Here is a 26,065-nt window from a genome sequence, read left to right on the forward strand (position 1 = left end):
GATGTAGTCTTCTCACCTCCAACCCCCATCGGCTGTGGGGACAATGACTCAAGGGGTGGTGACTGCAGGACGAAGAGTGCCGCAAACAGATCTCTTTGCTGATCGGCTGTGGCAGCAAGAGGAAGTGCTTGGGCCAGTTTCAGGGGAGCGCTGAGAGCGCAGGGTTTGTACCGTGAACTGGGGAGGTTTCCTGAGAAGACTCTGCACTTTGCTCCTGCCGTCCAAGGAGGGAGACAAGTCTCTCAGCTCACCCCTGTGATGTAGGCACGATCTCCACTTTACAGCGGGGGAAATGGAGGCAGAGCCTTGCTAAAGTCACAGCGGCAGAGCGGGGAACAGAAGCCACATTTTCTGCCTCCCAATTGCCTGCTCTAACCACTCATCCATACTCTCTTGCGTTCTGCCACCAAGTACTGTGAGCCTATCCAACACTGGTCTACTTCTTCTCTCCTCTCCCAGCCCATGAACCTCAATGTGCGGCCTTCAGGACCCATTCCTTAACCACCTCTAACATGTCATGAGAAGGTGGCAGCACAAATCAGCGTTCAGCATTAATGAGGGGCAGCCTCTGCTGCGGTGAACCATGTGGCAGATTTGCAATCGACCACCCCACTGGGACGGACGCATTAACCTGGGAGTGACGGGCAGAGGCTGAGCTCCTAGCTACGGTACCTGGCACGGGCAATAAGATATTTGCATTGGTTCAGCTGACTGGAGAGACCCAAGGTGAACCAGCGGAACGCACCACAACCCAGACAGGCAAGAAAGGAAGGCAATTAAAACCAAGAAGCATCAAGAGCCCGCTCCGTCCAATTAAAAGAAAAAGCAACCCTTAAAAGAAACAGCTGAGCGATGCTTTATTCTGGGATAGCGCATAGCTCAGGACTACCAGTAGATGGCACTACAAGCCCCAAACGCCTGCGGGCAGGACTGATTCTTCATTGCCCTATGCCTGGTGCACTAGTTTACACCGGTTCTGATCCAGTAGCATTTTGCACCAACTATGCGCTAGTGTAAACAACAACAGGGCAGGGCAACTGGGAATCAAGCCCTGGGATTTCAGTGCTACCGACAGGATCGGCAGTAGAGATCTGCGAAGCAGAGCCAGGCTCCTCATACTAGATCTTGGCCCCTAAACCTCCTACCGGGCAGATCTGATTCCAGGTTCAGGATTATTCGTAGCTAAGTGCCACGGACTCCTCAGAATTCTTTCCACATTCGGTTACTCGCTAAGGGAACGCGAGGCAATGGAAAACCCAAGTGGACAGACGTGTCTTTGCGAAGCTGCTGGCGTTGTCCTAGCGGAGGAAAAGTGGCTTTGTTTAATAAGTCCCTGTTATTCCCTCCCCGGGAAAACAGCCCCTTTCGCTTAAATGTGCAACAGAAGATCTCTAGAGCGAGCGCGCGCGTCTTCGCAGCTCAGGCGGGGAAGCCGGACAGTCCACCCAAAGCAGAGGAAGGAACAAAACTCCCGGGGCAGGTCGCGAAACTGCACGAAGCTTTAGTGCAAAAATGGCACGTTGACTAGAGCCAGTCAGTTTCCCATGGGGCTGAGTGGAGAATTTGGAAGGGGTTTAAACCCAAGGACCTGATTCTCGAGGACACTAAGGTTCTTTGATGCCACTCCGGCAGCACAAAAAGGGCCCGCCCGTGGGCCCGGGGTACAGTTACTCCCACTTTATGGCCTCCTTATTGTGGCCTAAAGAGGCTTCGGTGTGAATGAGATTCAGGCCCCGAGAGCGACAGCTGTGAATGATCCCTGTAGACATTGATCCTGATGCCTTGTGCCCCGGGACCCTTTTACACCACTATGCTCCTCAGAGGCAGCAACTATTGTGAGCTGGATCCTAAGCCCTCGAGTACGTGCTGGCAGGACGTGGGATGCAAGGAACTCCCATGCTGAGCCTCCTCCCGCCGCAGGAGCTCAGTGGCGCCCCCCCCGGGGGACCGACCGAGCTAGGCCGGAGCTACACTAGTTCTGCCGAACTGGACCGCTGGCAGCATTTACTATTTACATCCCTGAACTGCACGACCTTCCGAACCGCCCCCCTCGCCTACCCCCCCCACCCTGCTCCAGGGCGGGGGAGGCCGCCCGGGGGGCTACGACGTGTGGCACTGGACGTGCGGGCGTGAGGCCTCCTCGAAGTCGTCTTCGTGGTAGGCCTCGCCGGCGTGGGGCTGCCACCAATGTCCCGGCTGGGAGAAGTAGTCGCTCAGTTCCACTTCCTTCATGTCCTCCGTCGCCATGACCTCTTCTTGGGGTGGGAAGAAAGTGCGGAGCTGGCGGAGACGGTCGGGGGAGAGCCAGCCTGACTCTGGGAATCTCACCTGGGGGACGCAAAGCAAGATGTGGAAGGACATCCAGAACAGAGGGCTCATGCTGCAGGGTGGGTGGGAAACTCCCTGACAGCAAGAGCTGTCATCAACATCACCCCAAGAGCCACGGCTCCCCTCACATCCTCCCTCCTGATGGAAACGACCCCCTGAATGAGTCGATGAACCCACGAAGTGTCCACCTAAAAGCTACGTCCACAACCAAAGCACTGAAGTCGAGAGGCAGCAGGTGACTCATAAGCCTCTTATGTGAACCGGGCACTAGAGGGAGACAAGAGAGTCACGGGGGCTATAGCCCACTGTCCTCACCGGTCTCGTACCTAAGCCAGAGACGCTGCAGCTCTGCCCAGCCCCGATTGCTTCTCTGATCTTGCCTCTAACTTGGCTACGTCCTGCTTCTCCCCAGACGCTCGGAACGGATGGCCCCTTCCAGGCATGGCTCTGGATCCCAGATCCACAGAGGGAGGGGCTAATCATTGATACAGAGCCCAGTGCAAGGCTGGTGGGTGCTTGGTAAGAGGCGTCAGAGCTGGGAATAGATCCCTGATCCCCAGGCCCTGCATCTCAGCCCCGAGACAGGAGGCAAAGCCCTCTCAAATCTGGATGGGGTTTGCTGGGCGTCGATTTGGGGCGGCCGGTCATTTTATTGCTACGGAGCTCAGGGATGGACAGGGTCCTCAGCTGGTGTAAGCCGGCACGGGACCATCACCGGGGCTCAGGCCACTGACACTCCAGCTGGGGCTCAGCCCCGTGGGCTCCCTTGGAAGGGGCCTGCCCCGCCCCTCACCTGGAAGTGTATGATGAGCCGGCCCTTCTGGGAGGGGCTTCTGTAGACAGGCATGCCCTCATTGGGGACGCACTTCACGGATCCCGGCCGGATGACGTCACCTGAGCGGGCGGGGTGAAAGAGAGCCAGGCAGTTTCAGCCCCTGTGCAGGACGCTGGTTTGGGAACCCACATGCCTGGAGCCACACAGGATTGGGACAGCTCCCTGCGTGGCCCCTGGCTTGCTGGGCTCCAGCCAGTGTCACCCTAAGGGCAGCGAGCCCACAGGACGGCATCACAGTCAGACCTTGACATGCTGTGACTGAGAGGCACCAGGGAGATGCCCAGAATGAGACATTCAAGGGCTGGGGAGTTTGGGGAGCTCCCTAGATGAGTCTCCCACAATGGTCTGCGTGGTGGGGGGCTCCTTGCTGCAGGGCTTTGCTTGACTGACCTTCAAAAGAGGCATCTTTTGGATCCAACATGTGTTGGGGTAGGGTCCATCCCTGGGCTAGCAAGGGGCTGTCTACAGGGTATATGATTGATTCCCTGTGGTTGCCTTTAATCTGAGCCACGTGACCAGATGTCGTGGTGATGGGCACACAAACAAATAAAGGTCAGGTTTGTCCAGAGGGGGTGGATATCACCCTCATACTACAGGTAGGGAAACTGAGACACCGTGAGGGGAAATGCCTTATCCAAGGTCACACAGCAGGTCAGTGGCAGAGGTGGGAATAGAACCCAGGAGTCCTGGTGTCCAGTCCCCCCTGCTCTAACCCACTAGTCCCCACACCTCTCCCAGACTTGGGAACAGAACCCAGGAGTCCTGGTGTCCAATCCCCACTGCTCTAACCACTCCCCTCCCAGGAATAGAACCCAGGAGTCCTGACTGCTCCAGGTTGTCAACTCACCGCGCTGTGAGGAGACAAGCAGGGTCCTGTTGTCCAGAGTATGGACAACTTGCCTGAAGCCGCAGAGAGCGTCCACCAGGCTGATTTCTTTTCGAAGGACCAGGTTGTTGCCAATGCGCTGAAAGACAGGGTGCTCCTTCTGATCCAGGACGATGACCACGTCCCCAGGCTCTAGGCCGGGCACCTGGTCCCCTTCCTCATGGAATGTGATCCTCTGCCCATCCTGCATGCCTGCAAAATCAACACTGATAAGCCGGTGCCCCGGATCGCCCCATAGGCAAGTTGTCAAAGTGCCTGTCCTGGCTCCCCACGGCCAGACTCAACCCTCCCTCAGTTCAGACAGCACCCTGGCCTCACCTCTGTCCAGGTGGACATTCAGGATCTTCTTCTCCCGCACCACCCGTCTGCCGTTGCAGGTCAGGCAGCGATCGAGGGGCCGGACCCACTCGCCTTGGCCCTGGCACTGTGAGCACATGGTCTGGATCTGCTGGATCATGCTGGGCCCCAACTGGTGGACGTGAAACTCTACGCCAGTGCCATGGCACTTGGGGCACCTGCTGTCGACGCCTTCCCGGACCCCGCAGCCTGCGGACAAGGGAGGAGAGACAAGACAGAGGGCGTCAGTGCAGGCCTGGGGGCTCCCTGGGCGGCGGAGACACAATGCAGAGCTACACAGCAGCAGCTTCGGGGTGAAGCTCCGGCATCGTCTCCAGCTTACATCCCCTCATGGGCAGGGTAAATGCACACATGGAACAGACGGATGGGAGGCACCAGCCAGGGGTCTCAGAGCTCGTGGCAGAGGAGAGAAGGGGTGGAGCAAAATCCTCATCCCCATGCCCGGCAATGCCCATCTGGTGCAGTGATTTTGGCAGAGCTGGGGATAGAACCCAGGAGCCCTGACTCTCAGTCCTCTGCTCTAACCATTAGCCCCCACTCCCCATCCGGACCCAGGAAGAGAACCTACAAGTCCTGATTCTCAGCTCCCTGATCTAATCACAAGCTCCCACTTCTCTGACCCAGGAAGAGAACCCCGGAGTCCTGACTCCCGGCCTTCCTGCTCTAATCACTAGGTCACACTCCCCTCCTGGAGCCAGGAACAGAACCTGAGTCTTGACTCCCAGTCCTTTGCTCTGGCCCCTGGACCAAGCTTTCTCTCCATACACCCACAGCAGAGTCTCCATAATCTGAGGGTGAAACTCGGCGGGAAGCAGCCTAGACAGGTTTGCGCTTGAGTGAGTGTGGCATCATGCCCCCTAGCCCTGCCCGCCATTACAGCCCCACCCCCAAATCCAGGTCACTCCTGGTGCTGTGCCAGAGGGAGATTTGAAATGAACATGGGAATGAGGAAGTCCCAAGAGGCTCCGCCCTTCCTTCTTCTCATTGGCTGGAGATTGGAGGGGTGGAGTTATGCTTCCCACCTCACTTTTTGCATTTAAATAAGATGCAGGGCCCTAGACTAGGGTTACCATACGTCCGTATTTTCCTGGACATGTCCAGCTTTTTGGTTCTTAAATCGCCATCCGGGAGGAATTTTTAAATATCTAAAAACGTCCGGGCTTTGCCGTTATTATTTTTCCCCAAAGAAGAGTTGATTATTCAAGAAAGAGAGTGAATGTTGATCATTCGAGAAAGAAAGTGAATGCTGGTCACTCGAGAGAGAGCCCGCTTTTTCTCCCTAGCTCCCAGCACTTGCGCCGCGGAACAGCTGTTTTGTGCGGCTGGGAGGGACGGGGGAGGAGGGGGAACACGGCACGCTCAGGGGAGGAGGCGGGGCTGGGGCGGTGATTTGGGGAAGGGGTCCAATGGGGCAGGGAGGGGGCGGAGTTGGGGCAGGGACTTTGGGGAAGGGGTTGGAATGGGGGCGGGGAAGGGATGGCCGAGGGGCATGAGCAAATCCCCCCCCACACTTCCCCTCACCGTGGAGTGTCCTCTTTTTTGAATGTTTTGAATATGGTAACTCTACCCTAGACCCGGTTCACTCACCATTGCATTTGCTGCAGATGATGTTCTTCTGCAGGGACAGCTTTCGGGTGGTGCCGTGGTACAGATCTTCCAGGGTCACCGAGAGTGGATGCACCACTGTCTTTCCTGATCACAGGACAGAGAGAGATCAGACTCCGATCAAGGACCCCCCCATGCCCCACAGGGACAGCAGTCTCCCCGCACCTAAAGCCATCTCCACAGTGCCTTAGAAAAGCTTTACAAGCTAAATACATACAGGGAATGCTTTGCCCAACCCAGAAAGGCAGCCACCTCTGAGGTGGAAAGTAGCAGCTGTTCAACAGCGAAGAGCAATGCTGCACAGGGATTACTCACCCAACAGTGCAATGCAGCCACCTCTGGGGATGGAAGATGGCAGCTGCTGAACAGCTATATTATGTCACGCAAGAGGATAGTATCAAAACCGTCCTGTCACAGTTACAGGACCCTCTCCAGTCTCTCTGAGTTCACCCCTACAGGTGACAGACCTCTTCCACTCTTGGACTGTGTACCTGGGCTACAGCCCCATGACCAACCCTGATAACAGGCCTGGCTGGGTTTGGCCTCTGCAATCCTTCCCTTCGGGAGCCAGTCAATACAGAGACCAGACAACTTTCTTAAAACAAAGAATTGTTCAATCTTAACAGCAAAGCAGGAGAGCGAGAGAGGATTTTAACCCAATGAAGAGTCAATCTGCAGATCTGTTTTCCTCCAAGGCTTATCAGCCCCTGGAAACTGAGGAAGGCCCAGTCACTTTGCAGGGTCCGTGTCTCCATCTTGGCCTGTTCTCCAAACAACTCACTGGCAACTGCCCCTCCTCCACTCCCTGCTCTCTAGACCATAGTGATCTGTCAGTTCCCAGCCTTAGCGACACAGCTGGGTAACTTCAGCATCTTCACGACTACCAGCGCGGGTTTTGTTTCTTCGCTTCCTGTTTGCCGGCTGAGGTTTGATCTGGAACCTCTGTTCCCTACCATGGTTCCCAACAACCCTGCTATTAAGCGGACCCACCTATGCACACAGTAAACATACCGGTGTCGTCATACAGTAATCATTTCCCATGGTCAGGTCACATGGTATTTATACATTAATACAGAGCGGCCCCTTCTCCTTCACACCCTGTAGTTAACTGAAAGCCCCAGGGGAATTTAGAGAGTCAGGATGTAATTATCTGAGTGGGAATTTGGACAGCAGCCCGGGGCTAACCTCCCTCCAGCTCCTGGCTATAGGGCTGTAATGAATAGGAGGGGCTAGGGCCTCATTTGTAAAGGGGTCACCCCAGGCAACACAGCGCCCCCTAGAGCTACGCGGAGGGACCGGTTCTGTGAGAATTCCTGGGGAAGAGAGCCCTCCACTGACTTGCTAACACCTCTCTATGCAGCACCCCGGTTTAATGCAGGACCAGATCAGAACCCAAAGTGGCTGTGGGGAGGCCTCACTGCCTAAGACCCCCCAGCTCAGCAGAATGAATCCGGACTCACTTATCCTTTCTTAGCTTGCCTTCAGCAGGGACAATACACAACATCAGTGCAGCCTCTTGCTGCAGGCCTCCGAGAGCCAGACCCCCACCGTCTCCCTTGAACACCTGCCCCTCCCAGCTCAGGAAGACCTAAGGGCTTAACCCTGATCTCTATCATGGGTGAGCCCAGCCCATGCAATCAGCACCAAGCCCTGTGTCCCAGCAACCCATCCCAGGTACCTCTCCGCTCCGGCCGGCCAGGCATCCGCACCCCTCCTCCGAAGAACATGTTGAATATGTCCATCGGGGACCCAAATCCTCCTCGACCTCCCATGCAGCCTTCTTTCATGGCCCGCTCCCCGCCCCGGTCATACAGTGCCCTCTTTTGGGTGTCGGACAGCACCTCGTAGGCTTGCGAGATCTGTTTGAACTGGGGAAGGGGAGAGGGTTAGAGACGCCGTGGGTCCCAGCGGGCGAGCTGCGCAAAGGGGTCGCTGCCCTCTCTACCTACCCGCTCTCCTTCGCTGGGGTTCTTGTCGGGATGGTACTTCAGCGCCAGCCGCCGGTACGCTCGCTTGATCTCGTCCAAGGTGGCGCCTGGCTTGACGCCCAAGAGGTCGTAGTAGCCCGTTTCTTTCACCATCTTTCCCCTCTGATGTGCTGGTGGAGGACGAGAAAGCTGATTCAGAGAGGGCCCCCTGCCAATCCAATGCCACAGTGCCAGCGCTGCACATAGGCACTGGCTCCCCCAAACTGCCGCACTCAGTCGCACCCTGAGATGGCAGACTACATACCAGCCCAAGAAACCCGTAGGCCCCCAAGTACCTGAGCGCAGTACCTGAGTGCCTCAAAATCTTTAATCCCTGTGAGGCAGGGCTGTGCTATTATCCCCATCATACTGATGGGGAAACCGAGGCACAGGGAGGCTAAGGGACTCACTCAAGGAAGTCTGTGGCAAAGCTGGGAACTGAACCCAGGACACCCAAGTCCTAGGTTACTGCCCTAGGCAGAAGACAAACCCGCAAATGGGACTCTCGGGCTAGTGGCAGGATCAAGAGCCCTGGAGGCTGGAGTCCTCTGTTTATCCAGACAGCAGGACATGCTCCCCCTGCCCTCTAGTGGATCTGCTGTCACCCCTGGGCCAAACTCAAGTGGCCCTGCAACCCCACATGGAACGACCCCAGAGTGGGAAGCTGGGTCCAGCCCTACAGAACAGGAGCCGAGCCACCACTGCAGGTTCACTCTGGCCCCTGCCCATGGCCTCCCCGCAGCAGTCATTTATTTGGGAAGAGGGGGGAGCCTCAGTTTCAGATTTTGCCCCCAAAAACCTCTCCGCAGCCCTGCTTCTGGCCTTGAAATCTACCAATTAATGCCAGTGGCGATGGTGGTTTTGGCAACATGGATACCTGCCCGCTGGGAACTACGGTAAGACCCTCTCCAAATTTACTGCCTACACAAGCCAGGCAGGAATGCCTTTTCAATTACTAGGGACCAGGGCTAATCAAGGATGGGTTATCTAAAGGTGAAAGGCTCCATACCCTGTTACCAACCCAGCTAGTCCCGTCCTTGGCAATATGCTGGAAACAGACAGCATCTGCTGCCCTAAGGACTACTGCAGCCTGTGTCTTTAAGCACTGGGGTGTGGCGTTTTAAGTGTGACCTAGACTCAGAATGGGGATGCCCCTCCCTTCCATGTCCCCCTATTGAATCCCTCCCCTGCAAACCAGGGCTGCTAAGCTGGTTTAGCGCCTACTTCCAGACTGCTGGTGGAATAGAAAAGGCTCTTGGTTCAGGTAATTAAAAAAGCAGACCACCGTGACTATTAGCAGCAGATTGGCCCAAGTCATCTGCGCTGGCAGCACCAAGAAGGAGCGAATGCAGCTGACCCTGGGCACTGGAAAATCCATTGTGATTATGTTACCAAAGGGGGTTGAATAATGCAGCACTGGCAAACTTTGTTGCCTGATTCTGTAAGGAGCTGAATGCCTCCCGATGGGGGACAAGCACCCTCAGCTGCTCCGGAAGTCCACAGGTGCGGAGGGTGCTCAATAGCTCCCAGGAGATGCTCAGTTGCTGGCAGGCTCAGACCCTAGATTGGGCGCAGTGCTTCTGGACCTGCTCCCAGATTTCAGGTCAGAAAGAACCCAGCTTTGACCAAGTTTGTGGGTTCCTAGATCTGTGCCCTGGTTACAGATCCCCGGCCCAGGATGCCTGAGAAGGTGGAGGGCACGGTGTAAATTACACGCCCACTAGCTTGGACAGGGTAAGTCTGAAGCCAGCGTGATCTGTTCCCTTGACCCGCACCGCCATCCAATCCACACAACTCATTCCCAAGCTCATGCCCTTATCCCAAAGGCTGCAGCAAGAACCTTGGTTTGGACCCATTTAAACCAGCTTGGCACCAGTGCAGTCTTCCAAGTCCACGTGAAACCCCCTCCCTAGCAGGGTTAGACCCTTGCCAACTTCAGCCGTTTTGAAACACAGTTTAAAGGGCAAAGAGACTGCAGCATGGGCTACAAGCTTACTTCCACAACAACTGGGGCCAGATGTTGGAAGATTCACCACGGACAGGTTAAACTGGCTTGCCCAGGACTAGGTATGAATGATGGTGAGGCTGCAGGATCAACGCCCTGGTGACGGGCCCAGCAATCCTCAGTTGTCGGCAGTTTCAGCAGGGTGCTGTCCCTGGACCCTGCTGGGGTGTAACTGCCTCGGGCTAGCAGAGGACTAATAAGATCATAGCTCCACCATCCTCCACTTGCTGGTAGGAGTTTGCACTCTTCTCCTCACTCCAGAGCCTCTTGTCCACTGCAAGTGGGGAGGGTCTTCACTACTATACCCCTCCACCCCAGCCTCTGTTTTTAGGGTTCCCTTCCTCCACGAATAGCTACGGCACCTCTGCTGCTCCTCAGTGCTCTTCTGGGCAGCAGCACATCCAGATCACCCACACAGGGCTCTGAACAGCAGTTGTGAAACTGGCCTGAATCTTGTTAATTACAGAGTCAGCAGAGCTCCCAGCCACAACTGGGAGAGGTCTGTCTGCAGATGCAGGCACATGGGGCTGCTTTGTTCACACCTGAGTGGTTTTTCTTTGCAACTTTAAGGGCTGGAAAAGTCTGTTCAAATGAAAGCAGAGGGTGTTATGCAGATGCTGCTGGGAAAAGCACCTTCAACTCAGGGGGATGGGGCTTTTTCAAGATAACACTGGGAGTATCTTAGGACAGCTCTGCCAACAGGTGCTCGGAGACTAAGGTGCTGAGGGCCACATAAGAACCTAAATAGAATAGAACACCCCTCTCTCTCCACAACAGAGACCCTGAATACCTGCAGCACAGAGCTAGCCCTGCAGAAAGTACAGTGGGCCCAGCAGCTCACAAGAGTTCAATCAGGCCAGGCCAGGCCAGAATCTGGGGCTGGGCCTCCCCCCACCTATACCTTTGTAGAAGAGTCTATGGGCTTGACTTCACTGCGGCAGGCACATGGGGCTGTTTGACTTCCAGTTGCCCCCCCACCCCCACCCTGATGCCCATCCACACACAAAGATCTTTTGCTCGAGTTAAGTGGTGCTTTAAACCCATGGTAGCTGGCCCAGCGGGGTGGGTAGTTGAAGCTGGAGTGGTGCTGATGATTTAGTGGGGCTCTGTTCTGTTCACGTTATTTCACAGTGTGGCTACTCTCACTTGAGCTAGGCTCACTCATGGTGGTGCAAACCCCGACATGGACCTCCTTATATCGGTTTAAAACTGGCTACATCAGTTTAGCTCACGCACGTAAATCTACCAACAGAAGCAAAACCAATAAGAGAGAGTTTGCAGGCAGTTACACCGGTTTAACTAAATCTGTTTAAAAATGCAACTTTAATTAAACAGGGGCAACTGTGTGCCTAGCCCAGGCCTTATTCTAGTTTCAAATGGGAAGTAACACCACAGTACACGAGCCTTTCTTAATTGGCAGTGTCAGCAGAGAGAGCAAGGGCAAGGCAGGGCAGGGGTCATGGGTGAGATGCTAGCAGGACGGCACTGGAAAGTGCGTCCTGGTGCCAGCAATACTGCATCGTTTCTGGGGAGGAAGGAAAGATCCCAGTTTCCAGGGCTGTCAACTCAGAGGGAAGTTCACTAACTTGAGCAAACTCTGCAGTGGGTACTTCATAGACTCTGAGAGACGGGGCCCGAGCACCAGTGGATTTAGGGTCGGGGAGGGAGGAGAGGCACTGGTGAAGAATGAATCTTCTAGCCAAACCGAGCAGGGGTAGCGCCAACCAGCCCCATCCCTGACGCTGGAAGGTGAACGGGGCACTCGGTCCCCGTGGCCCATTCGGATATTGGCCTCTCTGCTCAGGGTGCCAACAGGGAAGGTGACGGTGTCCCACCCTGCAGCACCTGGGGCAGGGTGGGGCTGCCCTACTTCTCCTAGCCGCCCTTAGCATAGGGTGCTGAGCTCTGGGGTGACACAGTACACAGCCCTGACCCCACCTCGGGGTGGGGGGCGGCTGGACCCTGGGAGGGGGAAGGGACTCAGGCATCTAGGGACTGGCCAATCAATCTCTGGGGTGGTTCTAGGAGGAACCTAGGGGACTGTCTGGGATTTTCCCAAGAGGGTATCAGTCCCTGGGGTGGGGAAAGGACCCAGGCGTCCGGGAAGGGTGGGGGAATGTCTGGAAGAGCGGAATCCCACGGGGGAAGGACCCAGGCGTCCGGGAGGGGGGGGGGAAGGGACCCAGGCGTCCGGGGAGGGCTATTCGGGGATCGCAGACCTGGGAGGGGAGGGACCCAGGCGTCCGGGAGGGGGGGGGGGGGAAGGGACCCAGGCGTCCGGGGAGGGCGACTCGGGGATCGCAGACCCGGCAGGGGAGGGACCCAGGCGTCCGGGGGCGGGGGAAGGGACCCAGGAGTCCGAGGAGGGCTACCCGGGGGCCGCAGTCCATGACGGGGTGGGGAGAAAGGACCCAGGCATCCGGGAACTCCCCCCCCCCGTAACTCACCCACCGACGCTCTTCAGCTTCTTCCACCCTTCTGCGTCCGAACTCTCTGGAAGCCCGGACACGCCCCCTCCCCACCCATTGGCTGCAGCCCAGCCCCGAGACACGCCCCTCACGGCGCCCGCATCGCCCATTGGCTCAAGTTCCACCCGAGCCCCGCCCCAGGCAGGGGACGGCCCCGCCCCCTCTCCTCCCAGCCCCCCATTGGCTGGAGTTCCGGCTGGGCTCCCACCTCCCTCCCCCTCCCCGCAGGGAGCGTGTGACCCCGCCTCCTCTCTTCCCTGATTGGCTGTCGGGCGGGGCCTCTCGCCATGCCGCATGCGCCCTAGCCACTGGATGAAGCCACGCCCCTCCAGCGGCATAAGCTGCTCTGATTGGTGAGACTGCTGGCAAGTGTCCGCCAATCGCATGGAAGGATGGTAATTTTAAACTCTGCCTGGAGCAGGGGGCGTGGGAAGCGGAAAGAGGGAGGAAGGGCAAGGGCAAGGGCAAGGGCAAGGGCAAGAAGGAGAAGGAGAAGGAGAAGGAGAAGGAGAAGGAGAAGGAAGGAAGGATGGGGAAGGTTCAGACCAGGGCTCTCCTAGGCTTCCCACAGGCTTTACTGTCATTAAATGTCATTGCCCAAGCCCCTCTCTGGGCCCTGTCTTTCCCTTGTTGGGGGCGTTCCCTGGTCGCTGATTTAATGGTGATCCAATAGGCTGAAGGACCCTGAAACTGTGAGCACAGCAAACGCAGAACGAAGCGGTCCCAATGGCTGTAACGTCCCGCAGCCCAGGAGAGGGGATGAACAGCCAAGATCCAAAAAAAGGAAGGTGCGTCACTAGACAGCTGCCCCTATAGTTAGTTTTTATACTTACATAGTTAACAGTGAAACTCACTGCCACAAGATATAAAAGGCTAAGTCTTCAGCAGGATTTTTTTTAAAAAAGGATTAGGCATTTATATGGATAATAAGAATACCCACAGTTAAACAGGATACACGTTTAGAAGTGATATAAACCTTCATGCTCCAGAGCATCACACAACCACCAATTGCCAGGGATCAGGAAGGAATTCTAGCTATGGGCCTGGCTATTCCATATTTGTCCATGAGGAGGTTTCTTGCACCTTTCTCTGCAGTGGCTAGTGTTGGCCCCGTGGGAGCCATGATATAGGGCTTAGATAGACCACGAATCTGGTTCAATCTCGCACTTCCTCGAGACTGAGTTTACAACCATCAGTAAACAGACGAAGGTGACACCATAGGGCAGCTGGAATGGAACAAGAATGCCAGCAACCCAGGATATTGCAGGAAAAATGCAGACAGCAGCCGCTATTTGCACAGAGCAACAATATGGTGAAATGCCAACTGCCTCGCTATGCCCTAGCATGCTCATTGTGGGACCCCATAAGGTCAGTGACCAGGGAAAGCTGTCTCTCCTAGGGTGAGAAATTTTTTTTTAATTAACTGGGCTCACAAGGAACATAGCAACTTTAGAACAGCGTAGGAGAGATCAGGGGAGGGAGACATAATCCATGGTTGACTGACAGTTCCCTGGGAGAAAGGCTGCTTTTTTAATCAGCTTGCTCTGGCAGCGTAAAAGAGCCTTCAGGTTGGTGGGAATGGCCCCCTGAGAATCTGCACTGGCTGGGACGGCTCCCTGGTGGGCGTGGAGCTGAGGTAAGGTCATCCCCTGCATCAGCCCCTCTTCTAACCTCCAATGTAGATGGCAGATCAGGAGTGCGGCTGGAACTTACTGCATTGTGGCTACTCTCTGCTTCCCAGTAGCCCTGGTCCAGAGTAAGTTAGAGCACCCGAGGCTGCTCTTACTTACACCAGGATCCAGGGAGGGCCTTGCAGGCTCTCAGAAAATAGAGGTGCAAAAGGGATCTTAAACCCACCTTAATGCTCCCGCCCTTCCATATCCCAAGCACAATAACTGAGAATATTTGTATAGATGTAAGAATTACTGCTGGAGCTAAAGCTGGAATATTATAGTATTGCTCACATACTGCAGTGGCAGTCACATTAGAAATAACTAATTTAGACAGCTAGGTTAGATTTGGTGGCATGTCTAGATAGAGAGGTTAGATTACAGAAGGATGGTTACAGGGAGAGAGAGAGAGAGAGAGAGAGAAAAAAATCAATTACTTTACATTTCTATAGGACCACCTGCCCCAAAGCAAGGACAATAAATTGGCTGGGCACAGGACTGGAACTCAGGAGACCTGGGGGTCTATTCCTGGCTCGGCCACTGATTGGGTGATCTGGGGCAAGTCACAGCCCTGCTCTGTGCCTCAATTTCCCCATCTGTAAAACAGGGATAATGCTACTGACCTCTCTCGTAAAGCAGTTTGAGAGCTATGGAGGAAAAGTGGGGGTAAGAGCTAGGAATTATTATTCTGTATCAAGATGTATGTTTTATAGGGTATGCTCAGCACCGCAGTAAGATTTGGCCTTAGAACAGCATGGGTGATGTAGTGTATTTGGATGACAGTAGCAGTCGGGTACGTCTACACAGCAAAACCAAAACAACCTGCAGCAGCAAGTCAGAGCCTGGGGCTACATACTGGAGCTTGCGCTATGATGCTAAAAATACCCATGTAGACACACTGGCTAGGGCTGGAGCTTGTGCTCTGATGCCTGGGGACCAGGTGGCTTTCAAAGCCTGGGAGGGAACACCTGAGGAGGCGAGGCTCTAAACAGCCAAAGGGCAGGGGAAACAAATTATTAGCTCCCATTGTTCAGCTGGGGAACTGGTACACCAAGAAACAAAGTGACTGGCCAAGGTCTGTAGCAGAGGCAGGAATTGAACCCAGGTTAGTGCCTTAACCAGTGGCCAACCTTCCTGCACACCTGGAGGTGGTATTTAAATCAGACCAGACAAGCCCCCACTCTCCTCCTTCAGGCTTTTGTTGCAAGTTGGACCCAAACCGGAGAGAGGCCCGTTTCCTGGCTCCGGTTTGTACGCCTGGGAAATCCTGCCAGACGGCTGATCTTGCCAGACTTCAGCTGTTTTCATCTGAGATCTCCCAAGAGTGCTCCCTTCAAATCCAAACCCTGCATCCAAGCCTAGAAGCCCAACCTGAAACTCCCAGTGGCGCCATGCAAAAAGCATTCCCGGCCTTTGCAATGTGCTGTCAGAGGCTCTAGGTGGTGCCCTGAGCACTGCCTGAAACGGGGCCTGGCAGCTGTCAAGGCTATTGCTCCAACAGCTGTGACAAATCCACAGGAGGGGTTTAAAATACCTCCCGTGGCCGGGCAAGGCAGCTGGGCCAAGATGCAATGCTTTGGTTTTGCTTATTTATTATTATTCTTTTTTAATTTCCCTACTCGGCGTCCGCAGAAGCAGATCCAGAGGAGGAAAAGACAGACTGGGATGGAAGTTGTGTTATGGCAGCAGCCGGGGGCCTTCAATGAGATCAGGGCCCCCGCTGCACTTGGGACTGTATGTCCCCACAGTGAAAGACAGTCCCTGTCCTCAAAGAGCTTCCAGTCCAAGCAGACAGAGGAAGGATTATTCTCTCTATTGGACAGGTGGGGGAAACTGAGGCACAGAGTGATGACATGGCTTGCCCAAGATCACAGAGGGAGTTTGAAGTGTTGAACCCAGACCTCCGGAGTGCCAGCCCAGTGCCTTAACGTCAAGGCCAGAAGGGCTGCTTATAGCCCAGGGTGGGTGTGACAGTAATTTGCCACTGGCGTAGCTGCTCAACAGCCTGTGTGAAATGAGTTTGTGGGGTCTCCTTTCACTCTCTAGTGAACAGATCAAGGCCTTTACCACAGCTGGGGGTATGTCTATACTGAAAATAAATCCTGCAGCAGTGAGTCCCAGAGCCCTAGTTTACAGCCTTGGGGAGGGGGTTGGTTTTCAGAGCTCAAGCTCCAGCTGGAGCAGGAATGTCTATCTGTAAATCCAGGCTCTGAGATTTGATGCAGCTGGTTTTTTTTATTTTTTGCAGTGTAGACATACCCTTGGAGACAAAGGATTGAACAGTCCATGCACAGTGAACTCCCTCCTCTGTCCTAAACAGGGTGCCTCCGGGGATGGGGGGGCACTGATGCACAGGTTGTGGGGAAAACACCACCCTACTTCTTTCCATGCTGGACCTAGAGAGGAGACTTCCTGCTCTCTGAGCTGCAGCCCGGATCTCCTTTTGCCCCCCACACCCCCATCCCTGCAGCTTCTTTTTTGGGGGAAAAAAGCAGCGTGTGGAAAAAACTCCCTTCCCAGAGAGAAACATCTTCTCAGTTTTCCACCTGCAGCAGAGTGGGGGTGAGAGCTTAAAATAAACCCCTCAATCCCCGCCCTCTTTCCTCTTGCGCTAGCTCATTATTTGGAGAGGCTGGCTCAGGAAAGAGGCATTTCCGCTCCCTTTCAGAAAAGTCTGAGTCACCCAGCGCCAGGCCCTGGTGTCATTTCATTATCTGCAAAAGCATGTGTGGTGATAGGGCCGGCAGCGAGCAAGAGCCAAGGCTGCCTCTTCCCTGCACGGAGAGGTTACGCTTTGCACACAGATCTCACATGAGCTGTACAATCCTAGTGGCTACGAGGCCCAGGTAGCTTCTACCTGGCCACAACTAGCTCCAGGGCTTAATTTATGCAAGGGCTGAGCCCCGGCGCCTCTGGGCTGGACAGTTCAGGGCCCCGGCGCCTCTGGGCCTGCTGCATTAGTTACGAAAATAAAAAAAATTGCTTGTGTCCCAGCACCTCTTCCATCACAAATTAAGCCCAGTCTAGCTTCGTGGAGGCCTTGTCTCCACTAAGATTTGACATTGAGATGGCTTTTGGGAGGGGGAAAAACACACCCCCTTTTTTGCAGCGAAGTCGAGGGGGAAAGAGCGAATGAGAGGGAAAGCACACAAAACGAGAGGGGCAGAGAGTGATGGAGAAAGCCAGTTCTGTCTTCCCAGCACTCTGGAGACTGGTGCTTCTCCCCCACCCCGAGCTGCATCTTTGCCCCCAATTAGAAGCAGATGGAGAATCTGGAAAGAACTGGATTTTCCCCCCTCCGTGGGTCGGAATTTGGTTCCCCTGGTCTCTGCGGGAGGTGGGAGTGGGTCAGAGCCAGCCAATGCACGGCTGATGGAGGGGGAGACCCTGCCTGGGAAGAGAGGGGGAAAGAAATGCTGTAGGTTTAAAACAAAATGCAGAAGGATCACAAAGGGAGAGCCTGTAGGTTAGCTCTTTTAGGGGAGATTGGAGGGGAGCTGGGCTAAGGAGCGGAAGAGGAAGAAGGTGGAGATGGGGGTGGGGAATAAAAGTGTAGCCTTTTATTTTTATTCAGGTGAATTTAGCGATGTTTTATTACGCCACTGCTGGTGCTACTCAACCTCAGCAGTTACCTTTCCCACTTGTTTCAGATCTAGAGCTTCTAGGAACATATGAAGACCAAGGAAAGTAACACAGACAGTCACAAGAAAAACATCTCATATCCTCTATCAATTTTATTAATGTTACCAACAAAGTTATAACTATCCAAGCACAGAGAAATCCTACCGATATTCATGCACAAGTTATAGGTATGGCCAGACTCACATCCTCCTAGGTGGTCTCAGGGTGTGATGGGTCTCTCGTGGGTTGATGAGCAGTAGAGGGATGGTTTCTGCTGGAGTTTTCCCCTAGGGAGCTCAATTTCCAAAACCCTCTTTTATAACGGGATTCTGACTACACCTCGTACCCTGTGCATGTGTGTGAAAGCGTCAGGTACCCCGATTTCCAGAGGTTTTGTATCGTTCCTTTTATACTCATTAGCGTTTATGCATGACCTGTATCCTGTGGGGAAGGCACTTGTTAGAAAAATAAAAATGCCTCTAGGGCACCTTGTGATCTAAAATTAATCTTACGGTGAATTTTTTGCAATATTACATATTGGTACATGTTTTCCCCGTATCTTGTGGTATTGGGTTATTCTTTGGTCACTTATGTCAAGCATTTCTTAACTCTAAGGCCTGATATGGCTAAGTTAAAGTCTTACAGGCCTCAGCCTGTAGGCCTTGCATTTCAGCCCTCTTTACCTAGATACCTAATACATACTTATCCCTTCTAACTACTGATCAATCTTATACTTCTATATTCCTTACATCACACAATAAATGAATGATAAAATAAAGTCATTGGCCACAGGAGGGAACAGATCCAATCTGAACCAGATAAAAAGAAATGCTTTTGCGCACAATGAGCCTGTTGGACTCATTGCCACAGGGTATTGCCAAGAGCTTAGCACGATGCAGAAAGGGTTGGGCATTTATATGGATAATGAGAGTATCCAGGGCCATAACAGTGAGGGTTTAAAACATAAGCAAGAGCCTGATGCTCCTTGGCAGAGTGGTGTAAAGGGGTCCCAGTGTCAAAGAGAATCAGGCCCCAAGAGGATCTGAATTCTCCAGTTCCAGAGCATCAACCAACCTCTTGCTAACACAGCTTAGAAAGAAACTTTCCTCGGGGGGGGGGGGGGAGGTGTGGTAATTCCACAATTGCCCACTAGGGGAGTTTCTTGCACCTCCCTCCGAAGCAGCTGGTCCCAAGGGTTTCCAGAAGTGATTTCTGGGAGGCCACCTCAAGACACCTGAAAGGGGCCTGATATTTCTCTGAGATCCAGGCCCCCTTTAAGGTGTCTCAAGTTGTGGCATCCAAAAAATCATTAGGCAGTTTTGGGAAATCTTGGCCCAGGAGCCTGGTCTCTACGGCCCACTTGTCTGAGCTGAGGATCTTTGATGTTCCTCCCGGGAAGAAAATCAGCAGGAAACAGTGACTTGTCTTCACTCCCAAGGCCCGTCACGGCTTCTCTCTCATTCGTTATCGAGAGGTTGCCTCCCATCTCTGACTGGCGCCAGCCTCCATCGCCTACTGGTTACATTTTCAAACAAGCCCCTTTGTGCTTTTCCCCCACTGCCCCTCATGCTCCCCATAAATGTCTGCAAAGCCTCCTTCTTACCCTCCAAATCACTCCTTAAAACTCTCCTGGGCAGCGATGCCAGTGGAAAAACCTTAACAGTGGGTAGGCCGCAGGTCTGTTGTCATTGTTCCCTTGCTCTCGGTCTGTCTGTATCCACCCATTGTCTCTTGTTGCTTTATATTTAGACTGGAAGCTCTTTGAGGTGGGGGCCGTCTTTTCATTCTGTGTCCATACAGCGCCTAGCACACTGCGGACCCGATCTGTGACTAGAGCTCCCGGGGGCTGCTGCCAGCTCAATAAATAAAACAAGAACAGTAACAGAGTTGTAGGGGATTCAGACAGGATAAGATCATCTGGAAGCTGACCCAACAATTCTGAACTGGACTCCCACCTGCATCTAGAGGGAGATTATAAATCTCTATTTCCTGACACTCCTGATCTGAAATCCAACCCAGCACCACAGCTGTCAGCCAACTGGAGTTCCAATGACCCCCTTCTCCCCTTTGCTAAATGGGGCAGCGGGGTGGGGAAGGAGCTGGAATCTGCAGTGAGTTCCATTGGGATGCTTCTGCCGGCTTGTGATATATGGCAGAGGGGCTGGGAATGCCCCCACTCGCACCATCCCGCAGCCTCCCCTTGCAGGGCTGAGCCATGCTGCAAATCCTGGTTGTTGCTGGGATGCGAGAGGTTGGATGGAAGGTGGGGTTATGTGCAGCATGGGGTCTGGGCAGGGAGATCCCATCCTCCGGAGATTTCTGGGGCTTCAGTCATAGGTGCTGGGACTAGGGGTGCAGGGGGTGCTGCAGCACCCCCTGGCTTGGAGTGGTTTTCTTCACATGCATGGTTTACAGTTTGGTTCAATGGCTCTCAGCACCCCCAATGTACAAATTATTCCAGCAGCCATGCCTTAAGTTCCACTCATGGGTTTGGAGATGCAGCTGAGTTTGGGGGTTTTGGAGATGCAACCTTGAGTCACTGGATGAGAGGCAGCCGCCCAGATCCCCAAAGGTATCTAGATATCTGAGGCTCTGGGCCAGTGTGCTTTAGCAGAGAGGGAGTTGGCTCGGAGCTCAGGACACCTGGGTTCTATTTCCATCTTTGCCACTGATCTGCTGGGTGCCCTCGGGCAAGTCACTTCCTTGCTTGGTTCCTCAGTTTCCCCTCTCTGCCTTGTCTGTTTAGATACAGAGCTTTTTAAGGACTGCTTCTTGTTCTAGCTGCCCAGTGCCCAGCTGTACTTTGGTGCTACTGGAATCAACCAAATGAATCTTGCCTGCTGTACCTCACTCCCCTGGGTGCTCTCAATCAGTCACCGTGTTCGCCTTCACTTCCCATCCTAAACTGAGCGACGTTTGGGATTCACATTGCAGGAACACCTAGGAACCCCAGTCATCGGCCAGTGTGTTAGGTGCTGTACAAAGAACTCCATCTGCCTGGTACCAATGGCTGCATCTGTGCTCAGCTAAATCATAGAAGGCACCTGAGGTTTGGCCGCTGGGTGGGAAGGGCTTTGGGAACCTCTGAGGGAAACACCCCCCAAGAAAGGCTATTATAAGGCAATCCCACAACCACACAGGTTTGAGGTATGGAACCCCCCTCCCATGGGTCACCAGTGGGACCTTCTGCACTAAAAACATGGCCCGCTCCCACTTGAGCTAAGAGAGCAACTCCTCTAGGCATCAGCAGCAGTAAGCTCCTTATCCTCCATATGTACAAGCTGCAGCACTTAGCCAGCACGTATTCGATCTTTAGGAACTGACAGCTCCATGCACTGGTCCATTGAGATCTGGGGGTGCTCAGTGATCCTGCTGAGCCCTTAAAAGCACAGTCCCCACTACCACAATGGGAGATGCCAGAGGCTGGATTTTTATTTATCTTGCGCCACCTGTGAGGAGACGGGGCCAGAGAACAGCTGAATGGCTAGGAAGGAAAAGCAGGAGCTTTGTCCCGGCTTCCTCCTGCAGATGCTGCGGAGGTCAGGAGTCAGTTCCATGCATAGAAACCTTGGGCTGCTCCCTGCCAGTTTCATGTCTAAAGCCTGGCCTCTCCCAAACTTGGTTTGGTTAACGCTTTGGGTGCTGTGCCAGTGTGCGCCACCCAGATGCTGCCCCAGGGTCACTTCAAAGCTGCTCAGATCCAGCCGAGAGGATCCAGCCTTCGCCTTGCACCTGAGGCCAGTGCCGCTAAAGCCCTAATCCAGGCTTCTGCTTCATTGGCCCCTGTGGGCCTTTGCCGTGGTGCAGGATAACCAGGGGGGCACAGGCTGGACCCGCTTCTCCCTCCAGAACGGCTCCCTGCTGCACCTGGGCTGCGGGGGAATTGATGCCATGCAGGGGCACAGGGCAGCCATGGGTCAGGTCCCTGGTGCCTCTCTGTGGCCACAGCTGCACGGCAAACTCGGGCCTCCTGAACCTGCCTCCGCTGCCCGCCCGCCCGCCCACCCACCCCCCTTCCTTGCTGTCTGTCTTGAATCTGATTTCCTCCCCCAACGGCACATGCCTGGCAGGTCCTCGGGGGGAGGGCACTCCAGGGCCGCCTTCCATCCCCTCCTAATCCCGACCCGCTGGGGGACATAGTGCCTGCCCTCTGACCTCTGGAGGGCAGCCCCCCACCATCAGACTCAGGGGCAGGCAGCAATCAAAAGGCATTAATTGTACTATTACACACACACACACACCCCGACCCCCACATTTCTCCTGCTGGCCCAGATCAGCTGTGGTGACTCTGATGGAGGTTGGGCAAATACAACTGAGTTGAGCACTGATCAGGATCAGAACAGCATGTGAGAGGCAGGGTAGGGCTCCAAGGGGCCACCGCTCCCCCGGGGGACACCCAGCTAGGGGCTGGCCAGAGCAATTAGCAGAGGCAGGGCCCGATTCCCAGATGGGATGGGAGGGCAAGGGGGTGAAGGCAGCTTGAAGCCACTTTTGCACTTCCCTTTGACATTTTTAAGGGTCTGCAAATGACAAAAGTTGAAAAAAAACTGTATTAAGCAACCTTAAACCACTTTTGTGCTCCTCCGCCCCACTACTCTTGGTCTGCCCAGACTTTTCCAAGCCCCTGGGATAATTTAGAGCAGCCATAGGGCTGCTCTAACTTACACTCTGCTCCACATGGCCTCTGGGAATAGCCACAGCGCGGCGCCCACCAGCCACACCCCCTACGTGCCACCTACATTGCTAGCTGGGACCAGGGCCCTTATGCCCACTCTGTAGCAGTCAGGGATACCCCCTGCCCAGCGTGTGGGTTCTCAGGGGCTCCTTTCCACCTACTTTGAGGCCCCTTGGCGCTGCCGGAGCAGCCTCCGTGTTGCTAAGAGCCAGGCCCAAACGCTCTGAGCTGCCAAAACACCAGGCCCATAGAAATGAGAAAGGAGAAAGGAGGACAAAGAACCGGGGATGGGGGGGAGGAAGAGGATGATGGAGGATTCCAGGGGGCTTTGGTGCAGCCAGGGGATGATGTCATTCCTTCCCTCCCGACAGGAGGCAGGGGCTAGGGGAGGGAGCTGCTGTTTTCCTTGTTAATTACCAGCTTGATGGAGGGTGGTTGACCACAAGCCAAGGGGATAGGGGGGAGGCAGGGGAAGCCACATGATGTCATTCCTTTGCCCCCCACACACGCTAATTAAAACGAGATTGTTTGGGGAGGCTGGAACAATGCTGATAGAGAAGGGGCCTCTGGGCTCTGATCAGCGGCTCTTGGCAGCCCCTGCATGTAGTCTGCAATATAGCCGAGGAGACCTGCAGGGCGCTGGGCCACTCTCCTCCTCGCTGGTTCGCTGAGTTTTTCAGCTGCAGCAACCCGCTTGGGAAAGTGGAATGCACAAAAATTGCACCCTGGGGCCAGTGGCCTGCACAGCGCCGGAGAAACTACACCTCGTCTGCATCATGGTGCCCAGCTGCAGCAGCCACTGCTGGGGTGGGTCACAGTGGCTGTTTATACAGGGATTGCACATAGGGAGTAGGGCTCCTTTCTAGCTTTGTGGTGCCATCAAGCTTGTCTCCTACTCCCGACCCCCTGCCTCTGGAACACACCACCTTTCCCCTCCCACTGATCCATTATCTCCCTTCCATCCATGCCTTCCTTGCACCTCAACTCTGCACCCCCTGCTCTCCCCCTGGCCCTGGCTTCCCTTCCTGTGCTTCGCAAGCTTCAGGTTGCTCTAATCACAGCCCTGGGGCCCCTTCTGTTGTTATCGGCAAAGTTCAACCACAGCCGTGGCGTTCACTGCTTTGGAAATGGCTGTTTATGGATGCCAGGGCCAGACTGTCTGGGTTTGCTCACCCCAGCCTCTGCTTACCAGGAGCTCCTCCTAGATGGAAGAGGTTTGCAGGGAGCAGGAGCATTATTTGTATGCTGGTAGCGCCTCGAGGCTCCATCTGCAAGCAGGGCCCCACAGTGCTCCGTGCAGCACAGCCTAAGAAAGGAGATCGCATGGAGCAACTGGAATGAAGTGACCGTCCTACCCGAATACATTGTCCCTGTGGGGAGCTCATCCCCTTAATTGACAAAGGGAAGGAAGGGAAACAGAGGTAGAGAGTTCATCCCTCTCACCCCCCAAAAAAATCACAGCAGCTGGGAACAGCACCTCCCGATTCCCAGCCTAGTGCACTGACCACTGGGCCACACTACCTCTTGTCCCTTTCCTTAATGTCATCCTCACACCCTTAGTTACAACCTCGACTTCCATCCTAAATAACCCCATCACCCCCCGCCTTCGGATTTATCCCCTTCACAAGCTCCTGTAGACACGTCCTCCCTCAAAGGCACCCGTGAGCCAAGCGGTAGAAATATCTAGCTCTTCGAATCTGATCTTAAAACAGCCCCCGCATGGACCCCCCCAAAATGCACTGACCCTGCTGCAGCAACTGAGCGTGACCTGCGATAGGAGATGCAGCGTTCAGCAGTTAGAAATCAACACTGGGAGTCAGGACACCTGAGCTTTTATTCCGGGCTCAGCTGACCTTGGCCCAGGCACCGTGCCTCAGTTTCCCCATGTGGAAAATGGGCTTAGATCATTTGGGCTTAGATCATTTGTGTAGAGAAAGTACTGTGAGATCGTTGTGCAGAAGGACAAAACAGAGGATTCTTGGGGTGCTCGAGGGAGGGTGGCTAAGGGGCCAGGATCCCACCACGGTTCAGCGCTACGAAATCCAGCAGCAGCGTCTCGTAATGCGGGAGCAGCAGCCGGCATGACTGGTTTTTATGTAACGTGAGCCAGCGCTGGCCAGAAACACCACTCGGTTACTCCAGATCCCCCCCTCGCTCTCTGGGTCATCCCCCCCCCCCGATACATCCCACCTCTGATGGATGGCTCCAAACACACATTCCAGCAGCTGCCCCCCTCCCCGAGCTGACAAATTTAATCTGTCTCTGGTCAAAGGTCCCGCCGGCTGCATTCTGGGGTGAGAGCCGGAAAATCCTGGCTTGCTGTTTTCAGACTCGTGCTGGCAACAGCTGTGATGGTGGTGGTGTGGGAGGAAGCACTGAACAGAAGTATTAACAGAGCAGCTGCTGATGATGAGAAAGCCCCCTAAATAAGGGGAGATCTTATTATAGAGCATGGGGAGCTGCTTTTCCTGGCTCCGACCTGGGTTATTCTCAGCTGTCCATCGGGGGCACGTGCCCAGCCAGGGCAGCATTGAGGTAGGGGCTTGTGGGAGGGGCAGGAGAAGGGGTGAATGCCAGGACCTAGCTAGGAACCTCTGAATGCAGCTCTTGGGAGGGATAGAATCTCCCCCCACCCCAGTTTTGCCAGCCGTCCTGATTTTCAGGGGTGCAGGTTGTACTAAACTGAGAGCACTCACTGAAGCAGGCCCGGGAGGCGGGGGTCAGATTGGTGTCATCAGGGAATGATGCAGTGGCTGATGACATCACAGCATTGCCGGGTTACGATGTCACCTTGCGCCATGACACGATACGACGTGATCACGCTGGGCTGGGACAAGCCAGGATGGCTGGGGGCAGATGCACATCATCCCATGGCAATGCAGTGACGCAATGACACATGGCAGGGCGGCTTTATGGCCCCCCATACAACAGGATGGGGTGGCCCCCAATGGAGGGGTGACAAACTAACTCGCTGACAGGTGTGCCCCCTCGTGGCAGCGTGGGGCCAAGCAGGGTCTCCGCCTGAGGCACCCACCCTGCTGACAGCCGCTCTGATCCTGCAGTTGTCCGGTTGGTGGGACTTGACCCACCAGCTTGGTGGCTTGCAGTCCTATCCCTTCTGGGGTAAACTGAGTCTTGCACATCTATAACCCAGTAGGCTCACCCCAGATCTCCTGCCCACCTCCAGAACCATTCATCCTTTCTAGCCTTTGACTTTCACACCCCCTTTGTCAGGGGGCTGGGTGAGAGACCCTGCCCCTCTTTTTACTCCAGGTTCCAGCTAAGGTCTGTCTGCCTCTAGGCCTTTCCACCAGGCCCTTCCTGGGCTCACTCCTCCACAGAGCCCCAGAGGAAAACCCCACAGCCCCAGGGAACACAGAACAGTCCCACGTCAAGCCTACCTGCCCCAAGGAAACTCTAGCATGCAGCAGTCTCTGGCTGTCCTCTGGCCCCAGCCAAGCCTTCTTTCAGGGGTTTAGCATGAAGTCCTCTCCTCCTCCCACTCAGCCCCTATTAGCTGGGCTTCCCCCCCCTCCCCACTCCCTTTTAACCCCTCTCTCCAGGCAGGTGAAGCAGGTTGGGGCTGATTGAGCCCACAGGCTGCCATTAACCTCTTCCTGCTGAGCACAGGGTTGGCATAGAGGATCA

At 54.7% G+C, this 26,065-nt stretch overlaps 1 protein-coding gene across 3 annotated transcripts; it reads right to left on the minus strand.

The window, feature by feature from the left end:
* Positions 1-835: 835 nt before the first annotated feature.
* Positions 836-25,935, minus strand: LOC119847914 (dnaJ homolog subfamily A member 1-like). 3 transcript variants are annotated; one of them, XM_043501909.1, is made up of 8 exons: positions 25,819-25,935; positions 7,961-8,109; positions 7,690-7,879; positions 5,994-6,098; positions 4,368-4,595; positions 4,011-4,241; positions 3,122-3,222; positions 836-2,328 (listed from the first exon to the last, which is right to left on the minus strand). In XM_043501909.1, exons 2-8 carry the CDS (start codon positions 8,090-8,092, stop codon positions 2,101-2,103), a joined length of 1,215 nt encoding a protein of 404 aa, XP_043357844.1. In that variant the 5' UTR covers positions 8,093-8,109; positions 25,819-25,935; the 3' UTR covers positions 836-2,100. The 3 variants fall into 3 exon arrangements, with proteins under 3 accessions (XP_043357844.1, XP_038239074.1, XP_038239075.1); XM_038383146.2 differs by lacking the exon at positions 25,819-25,935 and adding an exon at positions 12,431-12,545; XM_038383147.2 differs by lacking the exon at positions 25,819-25,935 and adding an exon at positions 12,435-12,508.
* Positions 25,936-26,065: the final 130 nt, after the last annotated feature.

The sequence above is a fragment of the Dermochelys coriacea genome, chromosome 24, assembly GCF_009764565.3.
Source record: "Dermochelys coriacea isolate rDerCor1 chromosome 24, rDerCor1.pri.v4, whole genome shotgun sequence".
Lineage (NCBI taxonomy): Eukaryota > Metazoa > Chordata > Testudines > Dermochelyidae > Dermochelys > Dermochelys coriacea.